Genomic DNA, 18,194 nt, shown 5'->3' with positions numbered 1-18,194 from the left:
ATTCTCTATTGGCGTGCCTCTGTCAGGTGCCACCTTTGACAGGTGCCTCTATCAAAAAAGGTGGCCCCTTCACAAAAGCTGGTCAACAGTAATCCATCGGCTCTGACAGCCCGCTTCAGCCTTGCTCTGCTGTACAGCCGGTCTCCCTGTGGTGGGGCTGGGCTGGGCTAATAAAACAACAGTAACTGGACTTGGTTTTGGAAATCATGTTTATTCACGCTCCCTGCTGCCTCACTGGGAAGGATGCTTGTGATGAGTCATTCCCTCACTCTCTCCCTGGCTGGAGTTCAGGGAGGAGAAAAGCCGTAGGTTCAAACCATCAGCTACCATCTCCAACTTTGCTTTTCTTCTAACAGTATATATATATGACACTACAAAACTTAACTGCAGTTTCAGTAGGTGTGCACGCTACTAATGGAGCTCCAGACCAGCAGAGCAGCAAAGCTCAAGATATTTATTATTAAAAATCCAGGCGTTTTGCTCCATTTTGGATTGTGACTAGGAGTGTAAGGGAGGAAATTAAGAGAGTATCTTCCTTGTAACCTCATTATAAATTATAGCTACAGAGAATCTTTTTTCAGGATAGCCTGTAGTAATTTTCCTAATTAACTGCTGCGGAAGACCAGCTATTCATATTGCACTTAGCCCATCCTCCCTCTACTACAATGACACCATGTGGCTATGGTGCCTAAGCCCTGGTACACTTGAGGAGCTTCTCCTTCCTGTCCCCATACAACGTCACATTTGGAGAATGATAACACGAAGAAATTTGCAGCGAAGTATACTTACAGGTGATAAATAATCTAACTTCTCCTTTTGGGCAGTGTGGTGCCTTTCTTATGTATAAATGGTTAGACTTGTATAGGCACTTAAAGATTTTATGTAAATAATGTTACACAACTTTATTTATAAACGAAATAACCACTTTCACTTCTACCATTTCATCTGTATCTCATTTACTGATGCAAATTAAATGCTGGTAGCAAAGTGGTCATACTTCATATGATGACCACTAAACAATGTTACACAACTGCCGCTTGGTTGAGGTATAATCCAAGGACAACTGCTTTAACATTATTCTCCCACAGTTTACTATGTGTATCTCACTGTTCACTATCAAAATTAAGAAATAATTAAAACATGTTAAGGGACTGATGCCCAAGATGATGAAATCCCACATGCAAAGGTACTAAGACATTAAGTGACATGGCAATCCTATTTCTGCTCAGAACACTACAGGGACTCTTGAGAAAGTCTAATAACCTCTTTAGTTGTTAGCGTGGTTTAGGAAAAGGAAAGATGTAGAACATGTAAGAAAAAATTGCATGTAAAATTGTCAGTCTGACATTTTTATGAACAGGATAATATATTACAGACTTATTACAGTTATTTAATTATTATAATTATTTTATTATGCAGTTATATATGATTACTTTTACCCCAGAGGTCACCAATAGCAAAGGGAAAAACTTGTCCTGTACTATAAAGGAAAACAAAATTAAATCTGAAATGTGAAATGGAGAAGTTTGAGGAAAAAATGTGCAGATACAGGGAGCCACGTGATTCATCTTTCTCCTCCTTTCAGAAACATCTCATTTTCTGCAAAAGTTTGCTAATCGCTGGTTCTGCTTTGAGTTCTCCCTAAGTTATTCTACGAAAACGGTGTTTTCTTTAGAAAGAACCTTTAGAAAGGGATATGCCCCCTGCAGTTTTGACATAGCTTTACTAGAAAGACTTTGTGAGGTTTATTTGAACAGGTTGAACTGTCCCATTACGCGTGGTGGTGCTTAAAAGCAGTATCCTTGTCATCTTAGTTGCCCAGTGAGAATTAAATGTCCTGTGACCAGCGCTCTAAAAGGAAATGACAATTCCTGTGACCTGCCCGTTAGCTTTACCAGTGAAGTCACAAGCAAACCATTCCTGCAAGAGTTAGTAGTGGCCCACACAGAAAAGAGAACTCTGAGGAGGCTGCAAAAATGGTTGTTGCAAGGAGAGAGGATGGTTGTGGTTTTTTGAGAAGCTCACACGCGACCAACAGGATGGATGAGAGTTGAGCAGTTTTGCCCAGCATGGGAGACTCCAAACATCAAACTTTGGCAGCCTTACAACTGCTAGTTGAATTAGTCTGTCTGCACCATGAAATAATGTAGGATTTTTTTTGTCCAAGAGTACTTAATTTCTGTATGTAACTAAAACTCTTGCTCTAAATATGCAGAAATAAATGAATGGGAATAAAATAGTTGCATGGAGACAAACTTAATAATACAAGGGCCGGCAGTTTAAGGCTCTGCTCCAAACAATGACTTAAACATACAATTTTGTTCAAATATGTGAGCTGTCCCACTGGCATCACTTACATTACTTCTGTGCTTTATGTGCATAGTTAAATGTTTTCATAGAGCAGAGACCTGGAGTGAAGCACAGACGTATCTCCAACATGTTTCTTATGTAGTAGTATTTTTCTTTGGACTTAAGCCCAAATTTTCATAGCCCAGGTGTCATACAAGTTCTTGAGCATTGTCTATTTACTGTCTTAAAACTTTTGTGATACTTAGCTAGTGGGAAACATTAAGTGGGATGTAGGTTCAGTGACTACGGGCCTCACACACTCTGGGGACACATGGCTTAAAATCATTGTATTGCACTTAAATTACATATTGCCATTTTACCCAAACACTCCAATCGGGGTGAGATGTTCATTGAACTAAAGATACTAAAATTATAATGTACACACTTGGTTACTACCTCAAGGGGGTAGCAGTTCAGAGAACAACCTGCACCTGCAACAAGTGGTGAGCAAGCTCAGCTTGAAAGATTTAATAAGCGGTAGGAGTTTGCAGGAGTAAGGCCTAAGATAAGTGCTGGAGAAGGATATGCAAACTAAATACAATTTCCAAACTTTCATTTATTTGCTGGTGATGTGCCAGTGTAGCGCTGCACAGCACCACAGATGGGCCTGAGAAAATGGTGGTTTGAACACTTGGTGGGAAGGGGTAAAACTGTGTGTGGCCTCACTGCCAGTGGTGCCTGTGCCCTGCTCTGCTCTGAAGCCCAGTGAAGTCATGGTGGGTTGACCTTAGGGTGCAGCCAGAGGCCCACCCAGACACTCCCTCACTCCCCTCCTCAACAGGGCAGGGCGAGAAAATGGGATGAAAAAAGCTAATGGGTCACGGTAAACATTGGGAGATCACTTAACAATTACCATCACGGGAAACAGACTTGACATGGGGAATTAATTTAATTTATTGCCAATTAAAATAGATTTGGATACTGAGAAACAAAGACAATTAACACAATACCTTCCCCCCTGCCCCTTTATCCCCGTCTCAACTTCACTTCTTCATTCCTGACTCCTCTACCTCCTCCCTGCTCCCTGAGCTCCAGTCACGTTTCCATAGATTTAAGGTTAGTGAGATTCTGAAATTCAGTTGGCAGGTGGGGAAAAATTAGCCAAACCTTTTAATACACAAAATTTAAGAACAAATTAAACTTTGTAATATGTTTTGCTATATTATGTAGTATACTACACTGACACTTAAAATCAAATATTCATTCTCCTTTTCCATTAACTTAAAACCAGCAGTATTTTCTGAAGTTAATAATAGCTTTATCAAAGCTTGCACTATTGGATAGCAATACATATTTTACATTCTCAGCTGATGTAAACTGATAGTGGTGGATGAAAAATGGGACATAAGCCAGAATGCATGCTTGCAGCCCAGGCAGACAGTTGTATCTGGGGCCACATAACAAAAAACGTGGCCAGCAGGTGGAGGGAGGCGGTTCTCCCCCTCTGCCCCCCTCCATGAGACCCCACCTGGAGTGCTGCGTCCAGCTCTGGGGCCCCCAACATAAGAAGAACACGGACCTGTTGAAGCGAGTCCAGAGGAGGGCCACGAAGATGATGAGAGGGCTGGAGCACCTCTCCTATGAAGACAGGCTGAGAGAGCTGGGGCTGTTCAACCTGGAGAAGAGAAGGCTCCAGGGAGACCTTATAGCAGCCTTCCAGTATCTGAAGGGGGCCTACAAGACAGCGGGAGAGGGACTTTTTACCAAAGCCTGTTGTGACAGGACAAGGGGTAATGGTTTTAAACTGAAAGAGGGTAGGTTTCGATTGGACATAAGGACAGTTTCAGATTTTGGTTTTTTTTCTACTTCAGCTCTCCACTCATACGGCCCTCCTGGCCCCAGGGTTACCTGAAGAGCAGCAAAGCCCACTTCTCTCTTGACTTCAGCATGTAGCTCTCAAGCCTGCCTTCTATAGTCTCCTCAGCAGCTTGCAATGTATCACCAACACAATACAGTGAAGCTGTACTCCTCCTCCACTTATAGCTTGCACAGGCTGAATGGAAATTTCTAAAGAGATGCTTACGGTCTGTCCCTAAAACTTTTGAAGCCTGTCAGGAAGAGGTAGGTTTTAGCTGTGATTGAATGCTCCCACTGAACCGGAGGCACCCAGTGAGCATCTGCACTGGCAGCTTCTCTGCCCATGGCACACTCACAGCAGGGTTTTTCAGTTTGCACCGCTATTTATGAACCTACCCCTAAGATTTTTCTCCCTGCTGCACCTGCAATAAATACACAGCCAGGACTGGGGCTGACTGTGTTTTAACATAGCCTTTCTATGCATCCGTAGCACATTTTTCAACTTTGAAGCGTGCAACCCAGCACTGCCATAAGACAATACAAAACCAGAAGTTATTCTAAGGGCTCTCTTCTTATTTTTTCCCTAAGGGGGCGGGTTTCCTCAAGCTCTCCCCGACAGGCTTTTCCCTAAGGGGCGAGGTTTCCTCAAGCTGAACCCCACCCTCACAGCGGGGCCTGCCCGACGCGCTGGTTCAGCGTGTCCCTCACAGGGCCTACCCGAGGGTCGCCGCTCACAGGAACCGGGCTCTGGCAAAGCCTCCACCCAGCCCGCCGTCGCTGTCTGCCGCGGGCCAACACCTCCTTGTCCCGCACGCCCTGCCGATCAACCGCCCTCCCGCACCCCCGCGGGGCGGCCGGCAACCGCTCTAACGGCTGCTCCCCCGCGCGCACTACCCTGTCACCCTCCCCCCCGGCGGCGACCCCCGCCCTTCACGCCTTCTACCGACTTCCGGTGGCGGGAGGCGCAATGCGGAAGGGATGGAGGGGCCGGAACGGAAGTGAGGTCCCGCCGGCTCCCGCGGCGCGGAGCAGAGCGGAGCGGCCGTTGGCGGCAGCGGCCGGTGAGGGAGGCGCCGGTATCGCTGCGGCTGGGGGAGGCTGGAGTGGGGGGGGTGGCGGCGGTGGGAGCAGCAGCAGCAGCACTGGGGGGCGCTTGGCACCTGTCAGTACGCGGCAGAGCCGGCCCGGCTGTCGCCGTTGCGGGGTTCGGGCCGCGGGGGCGCCAGACAAGATGGAGGCTCTGTCAGCGTCGTGGGTACCGGCGGCACCGGGCTGTGAGGGGGGGCGGTGCGCGCCTGCCCCGGCCGGCAGGTGGTAGCGAGGCGGGTATCTGTTGGCCCGGTGCCGGCCCCGGGGCTGCCATTCGGCCGGGAGGCTTGGCGGCCTCTTTCCTCCTGCCCGGTAAGGGAGAGGGGCTTCGGGTGAAGAGCCGGGCTGGGGCCGCTGTTCCCCGGGCGGTGCTGGACCCGCAGGGGCTGCGCCCGAGGGTGGGGGCCGACGTGTTCCTTACGGGCGGTGTGAAGTCTGTGTCCGCCCTAGAGGTTACGGACACGGAGCTGAAGGGAGGGGGGAGGGTAAAAAAAACCCTGCTCCGGGCTTTCGGGAATAATCTTCCCTCGCTGTATGTTTCCTGAGCTTAAGCCCTTAAAAATTTGGCTATTCTCGCGTTTGTTTATAGTTTCTTTTTGTTTGGTGGTTTGTTTGTTTGTTTTTTTTATTGTTTTAAAGGAAGATCTTACCTCTATAGCTTACAGGCAGTTTCACTACTACAATGCTGCAATGTTTCAAGTCATCAGCTGCTGCAGGGGAGGGTTTAAATCCCAATAAAAACCTGCTTTCTTTTAAAAAGGGAAAACAAAATAGGCTAACGTTTTTGTACAATCTTTTGAAATGTCTTAACAGCTTTGCTGTTTAAAATTTGCTGTCCTTTTGTACAAGGTCAGAATCGGTAAATAGATCTAAAAATTGAAGCCTACTCAGGCTTCTGGTTGTCTGCATTTGGCATTAGTTTATGATTAAGATAGTTGCCACTCTTACGTATTTGTGGTGGCTACAGAATATTATTTTCATTCTTTTTTTTTTTTCCCCTAAGAAGAAATCCTATTTATGAAGTGTTGTGAAAGAAATTCTTGTTGTCTCTCAGAAGCTTTCAAATAAATCATTTATATTGAAAGATGTTTCTCTGGGTAATTGTGTTTTTGAAACATTGTTATGTTGTCTTTAGATAGTCCCTATATTTGTTCTGGAACATGAGATAAAATAAGTCTCATGAGGGAGAAAGAGCGAGCAGGTCTTTTTGTGTCATTTGTTTTTGTAAAACGTACAAAATCCCTAGGAAAGGATGCAAGTCAGACCTGTTTTGTAGAAGGTATCTGGAAGCATAAGAAGGTTTCACTAACATCATCTTGTGTTGGACAGGACTGCCTCTGATAAAGGCAAAATGGCTTTCAGTAAAGGATACCGTGTCTATCACAAGCTGGATCCACTTCCATTCAGTGTAATAGTGGAAACCAGAAACAGAGAAGAATGTCTCATGTTTGAATCCGGAGCTGTGGCTGTCCTCTGTAAGTCGATATGTTTTGATAACTACAATATAAAAAGTCGTCAGACTTGACATTGTGTAAGCTGTTTATTTATGGAATGTAAAGAAGCAACTGTTGTGTTTCCTTATTTGCTAATGGAGAGGCTTCTTATTTAAATGGGGGGGGAAGACATTTTCATATCCTCATCTGTTGAGAGAGAATTTTACACATTTAATTGCATTTCGTCATGCATGTATGTTTTCATGTATACTAAATTTTCTTCTTCTAATAGCTTCCAACAACATCTGCTTATTTCTTTGGTTCTGAACAACCTTCTCCTTTTGAATACATAACTCATTGAAATGCTAGTTCTCTGTGTGTTGTATTTCATAATAAAAAATTCTATATTCTTAAATGGTATATCATCTTAGTTTGGTTTTCATCTCATTTTGTATCATGATTTTTAATGGCTTTTTGATTTTTAGCTTTATTTTGTCCCTGTATTTTTAACCTATCTTGAGACTCTGTATTGATTTGTCTTGTAATAAAATGAGTAATATTTGGAGCAAGGTGTCTTGCATTGCAAAGTTATTTTTACATGTTTTCAGTGATAAATGCATTAAATGTTTCCCTTAAATTCTTTTTGCCCCTTCCCCCCCTTTTTTTTTTTTTAAGTCATAGTTGAAGGAGGGCACTAAAGTGAGAAGTGCAGAAGAGATCCATGAAGCCTACAGATAGGGTTTTAAAATATAGTTTGATTTGTATTCTTCAGAAAGTCTGAGCACCTGGTTCCACAGGGTTTCTAAGCTTGTTTTTGACTCTCTGATAGAAAGTTTTCATATGGTGGAAGTAATTTTATTTTTTTTTAGTCAATAACTTTTTTGATTAATTCTTTCTGGTACCTGTTTGTGGTTTTCTAGCCTAGCTATTCTGAGCACCCAGTCAGAAAATGGGAGATTTGATTCACTGTCTGAAGTCTGAGTGGACTCAAAAACCTGTCTTTCAGGAGGATGCTCTGGCTTTGAGATTGTGGAGTAGGCTGAATGGGGAGTGTGTTCTCTAACAAGACTCAGAAACATGATTTCCAAAGAAGAGTGGAACTTGAGATATGTTTCCTTTCTTTGATATTTGCCGTTGGCTCTCCTGTACGTGAGCGTGCTCATTGGCAGTGGCATGGCCTCTTTCTGAGGGACCTGACTGTCCCTGTGTCCTGTGTAAGGTACTTAGCAGTCGGGCCATAGAACCATCTGTACTGGACAGGCTGTGTGAACAAGTGCTCTCTAGCACAAAGCTTAGTCCGCATCTTTAATGTGCGATTAGAGCAAGCTGCCATTAACTGTTAGAGGCCTAGCAATGAGACATGCCAGCATGGTTGACATTATAGCTGCAATCGTATGATGATCCAGGTGAAAAACAATGAGTGCTTGCCTCCTATTTTTGAGATTATTTTTTTTTCCTGATACAGTTTCTTCTTACTATGTATGTAAGTAATCTCATTGATTTTGCCAGCAGTATTTGAAAGGCATTGTGTAGTGTGGATTGGGTTGGGAATAAGCATCCAGTCATAAAGCTAGTGAACAGGTTTAATGAAATCCGTAAAATGGGGAAAAATGCTTTGAAGATTTGTGGAAAACTTTATTTTAGCATGTATTTAGTAATTTTGAACGTGTTTAGGCTACTTAAGGAGCAATAATAATTTATTCCCGAAAGTTACGCTCAAAAAGGACAGTAAGTTAGTAGCTTTTTGTACGGCGATACACTGCAGGCATCTGGATAAACTTTCTTCTATAAAAATTAAAAACCATGTCAAAGTTTCTGCCCTCTTCTATGCCTCACGTTGTTAGCAAACAGAGGAAGTGGAACCCAAAGGAAGTTTGAAAGCCTCTCTCCTCTTGGATTCTGTACTTAGTAATAGCATGTTATTAATCTGTAAAGGTTTGTCCTTGGTATTCTAATTGGTAGGTTACAACATAGTAAACATTCATACTTAGCTAGAAGTAGTTACTCTGAATATTGTATTCAGTAACCTTAACCAGTAAACTGCTTACTCTTTTTCTATGTGGTAAATGGGCATATTTTCCTGATGCACAACTGTGGCATTTTGCTTTAATTCGCTTTCTGTACCTAATCTCTTTAGGTACTGAAACATGATTCTTTTGTTAATGGCTGAAAGATCACAATCATACGCTTGAACTGACAGGAGAAAAAGTGCTGGAGTTCCCTAGCTCAGGATGTTTTTTTTTTCCTCTTTCTCTGCTTGTGGTTTGCTTCTGTTATCTATTCTTTTTAATACATATTTAAAGGAGTACAATTATTAGTGCTTGGGGAAGATTGGTAAAGTACTACTTCTCCATCTCTCTAGTCATGCCACAGAAACCAGTCAGAAGATTCTAGGCTGTAGCCTTACAAACTTCTGGATATTGGTACAAATCTAAAAGCCAAAGTTAATGAAAGACTGGCCCTTGGGGAAGATTCCCCAGATGTTTGTAAACTCTGTGTGAATAGATAGAAAAATGGTCAGATCAAGTATATATAAATTTAAATCCGGAACAGCATCGCTTTAACTGTCAAAAACTTGTATTTTTTGCTGATGGTGCTAACACGTTTTAGACTCTACAAAAATTGACAATACTGATCTCAAACTGTTAGACATTTTTCAAAAGACTTTAATAAATACTGAAGATAAAATAAGGCATTAACCTTATACCCAATCATAGTTCTTACCTGTGTGCAGAATGTATAATATAGGCACAACCTAGTGAAATACACTTTACTATTAAAAGAGATTCATGTGTTTCAGTTCTGAGAGCCTTAGTGAACTGCACCTTCTGGGGTCTCCATATATAGAAATTTGGATTTGAAATGGACTAAGAGAAAGGAATGAAAGCTTACTGATCCTTTAAATGTCATCTTAAAGGGAGCACATCTGTCGTTTTGCTGAGGGAAGGATAACGGTATTAACCTTCATCCCCTTTACATTCATTGAAGCATTGCAAGATGATTCAGAGGGTTTAGTTAGGCCTCTGTATGAAATGCTATACAACTCAGATATTGTGTGATTTGCAGTGCGTGTTGTATGTGCATGGAATCTGTTATTCAAGTCAACAAAATAAGATGGAAGAAAGGTCAAAGGGATAATTCACAGAGGTGGTTGTTGCACAATTATTCAGTCTGAACGTGGAAGCAGCCCAAGCCATGCTTCTGCTGGAAGTGTTCTATGTACTGCTTTTAAGGTGGATTAGCTAATGTTACTGTGACCAAAAAGTCTGATAAATACTTTGCATGCCTTTATATATTTAATACCTCTTTTATCGACTTACCCCTAGTATTGGGTTAGCCCAAGATACTGAAGTCTGAGGGGACCCTGCCAACTTGCTTCTCAAGGCCTTGTAAGAGCACTTAGTTTTAAATGTCATCAGCTTCACTACTGGCTTGTTTAGAATTTAGTGGGAGGATGTCATAAATCTATTTTTTCTTATTTGACATATAAAATAGACAGTATATTTATTCTTTGAAATAGGACTCTTTAATGACATATCTTACCTGTAAAGGTTTCATTGACTGAGCAGAAGGGTGTTCTCTCTCCTGTTCCTCTCTGGTGAGTCATAATGAAATGAGTGGGAAGCTATCTTTACTCCTGTCGCCTGTGATGAGTAAAGGAGAATGTTCTGTCGTCTGGGAATATACTGAGCCCCGAGCGGAGAGAGGAGAAGCTTCGTGCGCATCCTTTGACTTCAATCTTATGGTAAAGCTGAGAAGAGAGCAGGTGTGAACAGGAAGAGGCACGATGCCCACACTGAGCTTTCTGTAGAGTTTTCTGTAGAGCTAGATAAAGTAAGAGCTGTAATAACCTGTGTGCAACAGGCATCTTGGTATTCAGTCGTGTTTAACAATGCTACTCTATCACCCATTCACATTCCACTTCTTTTTAAAAAGAAAATTCTTCCACATTGCATTCTTGTGGGGGTTGGGGGTGGGGGGGGAGGGAAGGGGGAGTAGGTATGCTATTATCTATCCACAGTGGCAGGTGGGATATAATAATTTTGCAAGAGATTTTAAGTTGATGTGGTGCTTGATGAAACTTAGACACGCAGAAAAGAAGCATACTGACAGATACATTTGATGAGCACCTGCTATATGTACATAATTATTAAGGAGTCTATATTCTGTATGCTCCCAACCAGAGGTTTGTTTTCCTTTGGTGTTTGCTGCCACCAGTAATAAACTGCCACTGTGTGATTCTCTGCCCCCATCCCCCCAGTAATTGTTTATACAGAGGTTTGAGTGGAACCACATTTCTTTAACTAGGGAAGGAGGAGATTTCAAAATGAATTACTACATTCTGCTTTTCATTATGGGATCCTATAAAATAAGCTTAATATAAATATTTTCCTATTTTATATACATATATAAAGGTATAAGAAGAAGAATTAAAATTCTTCAGGCAGTAATTTGTCCTCTGGGAAGAGTGTCTTTATGGTAGAGAGGAAAGGTCAAATACAGGCTGTATTTTGAATGTATTTCAGTGTAATACTATATTAATCTGAAGCCAATTTGAAGAGACCCATGTAAAGGGATTAGGATGCAAAGGCAAATAGGAATTTCATCTTCCCGTCTTATTACTGTTTTGGCTAAGTGTCATCTTCTGGGCTATGTCTTCCCATTAACAGTATCTTAAAACAGTTAAGAAGCTGCAGGGAAGCAACAGCTACAGTGGATGCTAAGGGCAGCCGTGCTGGTGGAGGAGGCTGTAAGCAGTCCTCCTGTCATCAGGTGCTTTTCCTAGGGTTCTGCTAGAATTCACCATCCTTTCAAATCGACTGGGAAGATGTTCCGCTCGTTGCTTTCCAGGCATTTTCAACAAAATCACATGGTTTAACAAAGAACACGTCTGCTAGCCTAGCATACTTTGCAAAGTATAAGAACTACAGTAAGAATCTTCCCCAGGAGGTCAGTGGAGGCAGTAACTCTTGCCTGGGAGGACTATGACCTCTTTGAATGGCGCAATGGATCTGCAAGAATTTGGTCCACAGTTCTGGAAATATTAAAAAGAAATTGCATACAACAGAATCTGAAGGCTTTTTGCCTCTTAAGGTAGACTAGCTTTACAGCAATAGTAAAGAGTATTCTGTATGTGTGCCACAGCCTTTTGCATGATTTTAACAAGGGATTTCACTGGCAACAAACAATTCTCTTTATGAATGTTCCCTTTTCAAGTCAGTAAGTTTTCATTTCTATGGTGGCACACCTGATAGTAAGAGTCTTGGTTTTGTTCTACTGGACATCTAGTGAATGATAGCCCTTTCTAATTAAAGGTCTGTAAGAAGCCTAGTTTGCATACTTATGGAATTACTCCAACATAATTTAGAGAAACTAACTAGCATTTCTACATTTCTGCTAATTTGGCAGCTTTTTTGCATACTAGCAGGTATTTAAATTGAAAATTTTGTAATTTTGTGAATTGACTTGTACGGGCAAAAATTGCAACAGTTGACTTTCATGTAAAATAACTATATTTTAATCAAAGCATTCAGTATTGGAGGAAAATCTCTGTAGATTATTGGTGCTATAAAGTTTTGTTTTCAATGGAGAACGTGTAACTAGGTCAGAAAGCCCAAATCTGATAGAAAGGAAGTGCTTGTAGGCTGTTGCATAGGTCAGCTTTGTTTTCACACTTCTATTTCTCAATTTGGTTTTTTCCCCCCCCATCAGTGTTAGCTGAAACAATAGATTTTGTGAAGTAAATTTGCATAGTATTGGAATATAGTGTTGAAGCAACCAAGCCTTTTATTTGCTCATCTGTTACAATTAATTTTTTTTGTTGTTGTTTGTAACTGTGTTTTTTTTTCTGCTGTGTAGTGCTTAAGTATAATTGCTCACATCTAGAGATGTCTGGGGTTTTTTTCATTGCTGGGTAGAGGTGATTTGTTATTTGGGGGTTCCTCCCCATAGTCATAAGATATGAATTGATTATAGTAACATATAAATGTCTTTGTGAAGTGAATAGTAGTACTTCATAATTTGAACTAGCAAATAGAGTGGGGAAAAATTGTCCTATTTATTCAAAACAAGCTTCATATGAATTATGGCAGATTTAAATATCAGTTGCCATCCAGTTTTCTGTGTGTCTATTCATGTCAGCAAACTGTCAAAAGTAGTAAAATGGTTCTTCGATTGGTTGATTTATAAATGTAAGTTGTGACTCCACTCTGATTTTAATGTCACCTACGTGGTAATATTAAAGTGTTAGCTTTAATTTAAATACCACAAGTTTAACTGTCCCAATTTGACAAAAAGCTTGAAAATATCAATCTTAAAAGCTCAAAACCAAACTGTGTAAGAATAGTTTATAAATTTTTCAGTTTTTAAGCTTTTTAAAGTGACAATAGCATGAGCTTTTTCTCACCTAACTTAAATGAGAAGTCTTGTTTCTGAAGGAACTGCATATAATTTCTTGAGCGTGTCTTTGTTCCCAACTCGGTGTCCCATGTTCCAGCTGGGAATTGTAGCCACTAACTTAACAATATGTCATCATGGCACCTTGTGAACCCACCAAGAAGAGAACATAACTGTAGAAAGCCTAAATGATAACGTTTAACGTGTCTTAGCTTTATAGTTGTTAAAATGGCAAAACTAATTTCTGATCTGCAATTAAGCAGAATACATGTTGAACCAAGTTGTCCTGGAGACAGGATTTTTTAATGCATTCCATTTGTGTAACAGTAAGCAGGCTGACATAATCCCTTTAAAATAGTGTAATCGGTCACCTTTCTTAAATGAGTCAGTGATTGATAAAGTGTGATTATTACAGATGCGCACTTGTGATTTAACTTGAAACAAATGAGATGTTAACATTTAAAAATACTATGACCTGATAATTTTTAGTAAAGCATGACTTAAAATTATTTTATTCTTTTTCTCTTGACACCGCAAATGACGTTTTTTGGCTTTCTACAAGGATGCATTACAACTTGACCTGAAAACCACATTAAAAGTGTTGTGGTTTTGTTGGGATTTTTTTTTGTATTGTTAAATAGCAAGTCATTATTTCTGTTTTAGAAATTAATAAACTTGAATCTAATTAATGCAGTCGGTTAAGCAGAAGCTGCTTTTAATTTCCTTTCTGCATAACATCTGAACTGACACAAAGTAATGGAAGAAATACTGCCTCATAATGTTTTGTGTCCATCTTTATACACAGACATATGTTTACTTGCGTTGTCTACTGTTTAGTGCTCTTCTACAGTATAATTTAAAATCTGTTAAGTCCAGTGTTATGGACAAAAGTTGTCATTCCAGCTGGCAGTTTCTGTCTTTAGAAGTTGCATGTCTTAATTCGTTCTTCTTGGTGAGTGACAGTGTTTTATATTTTTTTCAGACAGCCTTAATTGTGTTTGCTTACTTCCAGCTATTTGAAGATGAATAAACAGAAAAGTCAATTTTTCAAGAAGTAGGTTCATTAATTTGTAGGACTTTATGTTTTTCTGAGTGCATATTTATATTAGCTGCATTTTTTCAAGATACGGAGCTCATAAATCAAAGTCAAAAGGGTTCTCATGGCTGCAGGCCAACCCACCATTCTGGGAAGGGATGTTCTCATTCATTAAGAATGTTACAGAGGAAATGAGGAAATGCTCTTGGAAATGCTCTCTCCTTCTGTCAGGATTACCTTAGCCTTCCTGCGGTTTAACTTCTAAGCTGCAGTTCACCCCGTTGGTAATTTCATCTATTCATAGAGGAAACAGAAAGTTGGCTTTGCATACACTGAATATATGATATTATAGTGGTGGGGTGTTAGCCATATATTTTTGTAATTTCAGTGGCTTTTGCGAATCCAGCTGCATCCGATGACTTTGCGTGCTGAATGAAGTGAGAGACCATAGGTCTTCCTGAAGCTTACTGCTTCGGTGAAGAAGGAAGAGTTAAATGTGATACTTATGGGGACTGTCTGGGTGGTTCCAGAGCACTTACATTGTAATTCATACTGTTTGGTACGAAGTGATATGAAAACCTGTAAATTTAATTCTGGTATCTTCAGAAATGGGAAATGCCATGTGCAGTGGCAGTCAGTCAGTAATAGATTACACGCTGGCCCACAGCCCAGGACACCATTTCAGTCCCCTCAGGGCTGTCAGCCCCTGCCCCAGCGATGCTGCAGCAAAGTGTTGGTCTCCAGCTCTCCCCAGCCCTGCCCAGCCTGGACATGGGCCCTGCCAAGCCGGGCTGATGTCCCAGCCCAGCCTTGGTCTGTCCCCATGGCTTGCCTGGCCACCCTGGGGCTGTATCAGGCCCCGGTTACCCTCATCAGGCCTGACCTTTGCCCGCAGACTGACATCCTGGCCTGTCCTCAGCCCATCCCCATGGAGACGCCTGATGTCCTGGGCTGGGGCTGCCCCCAGCCTGCCCTGCCTCCATGGGGGAGCCCCCAGGACTACCAGTGCCTTGGCCCCCAGGGAGATGCTGGTCCCCATGGTGTCCTAACAGTTCAAATGGAAGAAAATGGAAAGGAGTGTGGTGCAGCTGTGTCTTGTTCCTGATTTTGTTTTGGTTTTTGGAAAACTCAAGTGCCTTTCCTTAATATTGTAGCCGGTGGGAAGTCCCTCATTGTGCATTACGCCGAAAGCAGCCTGAGCAATGCTGCAGTCAACCACCCAAAACAACCCTGCGTGGCACGGGTTGGTGCTGCTGCAGTAGGGAAGGGGAAGCAGTGGGGTGCTGTGGAGTTGCTCCCTTTTCTGCTGTCAGTGCTACTTTGGTGACTGCTTTCATTTTAACTCTGTTTCTTAAGGAAAAGGAGGTTTATGTGATAACCATTTTTTATCCCTCTGTATTAGCTAGTATCTGTCATCACCAAATCTCATAATTCTTTCAGGTTTCATGAATGCTGACTGATAGAGGCTCAAACAGGTGCCCTCAATGAAGGGGAATCTGGTTAAGAATTTCTGTTATGAAGTTGTAATTTGTAGTAGGTGTGATGTGCCTTATGGGAGGGTGGTAGGAGTGTGTTGCAGGTGATGTCTTCTGTGTCCTGGCTGCCTGCCGCGGGACCTGATAAATGTACCTTGCGCCTAGGCTCGGGCTCTGCAGAGGCGGTGGGTGAGGATGGGCCAGGGCGGGATGGATGAAGCGAACCTTCTGAGTTGTGTGATGTTTACTGTTTTTCCATGTGAATTTTGGCCTTAAAAAAAAAAAAAAAGACGGGAAAAGTACAGGCAGTGCAAGATAGAAATACCTACACGCTCACTGTGGAAAAGCTTTGCTCAGACTTCACACTGTATTAGATCTAACGTAACTGAAAAACACGGCATGAAAGTCTTTTGGTTGGTGCTTGGGTGCTTTGTTAAGAAAATAATTGGCTAGCAACAGTAAGTTTTTCTGTTTCCATTTTTTGTTTGTTTGTTTTCGCAACCCTTTGCGGCTTTATTAGCTGGGACCTTTTTTGTTGATCTGAATTTGCAAAGCCCATGTTAACTTAATTTTCTTTGGGCGTTTGCTTATTAAGGCTTAGCAAGGATAATGGGTGTTTTATGCAATGGAAAAAGAGAATAACTCCATAGGAGACAGAAAGGCCGCTGTTCTGAAATATCATTAAATACCGGCACGCACTTTTAAAAAAAATCCTGCAAAAAGTTTGAAACTAAACCTCTTCTTTCATTAATAATTTGAAATGTGAAAGAAGAATGTAGCAGTTCTCTGGTTACCAAAAATTGAGTTTAGAAGAGCACGTTGACATCATTAAATACTTGCTGGAAAAATGGGTTGAAAGAACCAGTTTTTGAAGTTTAGAAGTTGTTCTTTCCATCCCGATGGTGATCTGGTTAAGAAAAACATGGTTTAGTGCTGCTGACAAAATCACTGTCCATAAACAATATATTTAGATTGGCTGCAAGTCTTAACACTTATTATGGGTGAGGACTCTGGAAATAATCATGCTGCTGTAACTCTCTTATCTTCAGCATCTGGATTACAGGAATACAGCATATCGGTGCAAATAGTTAAAGAAGCTTTTTTAAAATGCACTTAATGAAACATTGAATAAGCTTAGATTTCAGGCTGAGGTTAAATAATTGTTTCATCTATATTGGAGTTTCTGATCCACTTTAATAATAGAGCTGGCGGAAATTTGGACAGAAGGGCTAGGCTTGTGCACAGGCAGGGCTATGCTAAGCTTAGGGAATACTCAGAAAGATTGACAACAGATATTCTGAAGAAAATATAGCTAATATCAGAGAGAGCATAGCAGAATGCTGGGGCAATAGGCATTTCAATTTATGGTTTTCTTTTTGTCGAATTCTGATTTATTTTTTTTTTAGTGTCAAAGTGAAAATTAATTAGCAGATAATTTCTGAGGAGGGAGAAGGTGCAAATCCTTGGTGACTCAGAAATCTCAGTCCCCATGGGTCCAGTGGCACAGCTGGAACTGTCGGTCTTTGCACTTCAGGTGCAGTCTCAGTCATGAGCAAAAGCTCGGGACGGGTGGGATCTTGTTTCTGCTCTGCAGCATTTCTGTCACCTGGCTCTGCAGTCAAGCTTGTGGGCCTGGTTTTTCAAGTGCTGATTAAAGTTCTAAAGTGTACACTATCATTAACTCCTAGTTGAATAAGGGTAGATATACTTTAATTCCTTCTAAAATATTACAAATTTTCTTTTTTCAAAAATGCCTATGAAAATTATGTTTTCCTTATCTAAGACATGGCTTTTAAATACCATTATCTTGTGGACCTACAAGAGTTTTGATTTGCTCGGAATATATCTAAAACTATTTAAAATGCACTTGTGGTAATCTTGTTTACTTATCTGGAAACGATACTGCCACATCACAGTTTTATTCTTGGAGAAAAGGGATAATTTTTTTCATGAAAAAAAAAGCAGCATTTAGCACTACTCTAATTTTAACTAATTACAGGAAAGCATTCTCATGCAACTCATTTGCCGGTGTTTTAGATGCTTTTTATATTAGGAGATGATGATGTTAAAATGCCGACGTTCTCTTTTAATATCACTTGGAGTTTTTACAAGTCCTTTTTTTGTTGCATAAAAACATAGTGTGATCATATTTCGTTATAAAATCAAATACTCGTTTTCCATTATAAAATGCCATATGCTCATACATTTTGGTTTCTTTCCAGAAGCTTCACGTAAGTGCTACTTTTGTAGTCGCTTGGATTTTCAGTTTAGAGTGGACTCATTCTCCCTGCCATAGTGGTCTTTTACATCATAAAATCTTATGTTTTCTCTCCATAGCTTCTGCAGAAAAAGACACAATCAAGAACACCTACTCCAAAGTAATGGATGCATATGGGCTCTTGGGTGTATTAAGATTAAACCTTGGTGAGTAAAATATGTACAACCTTAATTTTTCATTTGGGAAAGAAAATTGGGCTGCTTCTGTAAAACTGCGCAGCACAGGATCTTCGCAACAGGAACTGGGCTGGTTTTTTCTTTTTATTTTTTGGCTTTGCAGAGTAACTTGCGAGTTTGAGCGCTCCCAGAAATAAGGGAGTGGACAAAAATAACTTCCGTTTT

The 18,194-nt window shown here is 41.1% G+C and overlaps 1 protein-coding gene across 16 annotated transcripts in view; it reads left to right on the top strand.

The window, feature by feature from the left end:
* Positions 1 to 5,088: 5,088 nt before the first annotated feature.
* Positions 5,089 to 18,194, top strand: part of SYNJ1 (synaptojanin 1) — a 69,642-nt gene continuing 56,536 nt past the window's right edge. For 15 of the 16 annotated variants that reach the window (XM_074600965.1, XM_074600993.1, XM_074600916.1 and 12 more), the window contains exons 1-3: positions 5,089 to 5,207; positions 6,565 to 6,710; positions 17,913 to 17,999. In XM_074600965.1, coding sequence (XP_074457066.1) covers positions 6,587 to 6,710; positions 17,913 to 17,999 — 211 coding nt within the window. In that variant the 5' untranslated portion in view covers positions 5,089 to 5,207; positions 6,565 to 6,586. The remainder of the gene's footprint in view (positions 5,208 to 6,564; positions 6,711 to 17,912; positions 18,000 to 18,194) is intronic. The other variant, XM_074600984.1, reaches the window with a different exon arrangement.

The sequence above is a fragment of the Larus michahellis genome, chromosome 1, assembly GCF_964199755.1.
Source record: "Larus michahellis chromosome 1, bLarMic1.1, whole genome shotgun sequence".
Classification (NCBI taxonomy): domain Eukaryota; kingdom Metazoa; phylum Chordata; class Aves; order Charadriiformes; family Laridae; genus Larus; species Larus michahellis.
This window is presented reverse-complemented; position numbering and strand designations above follow the sequence as displayed.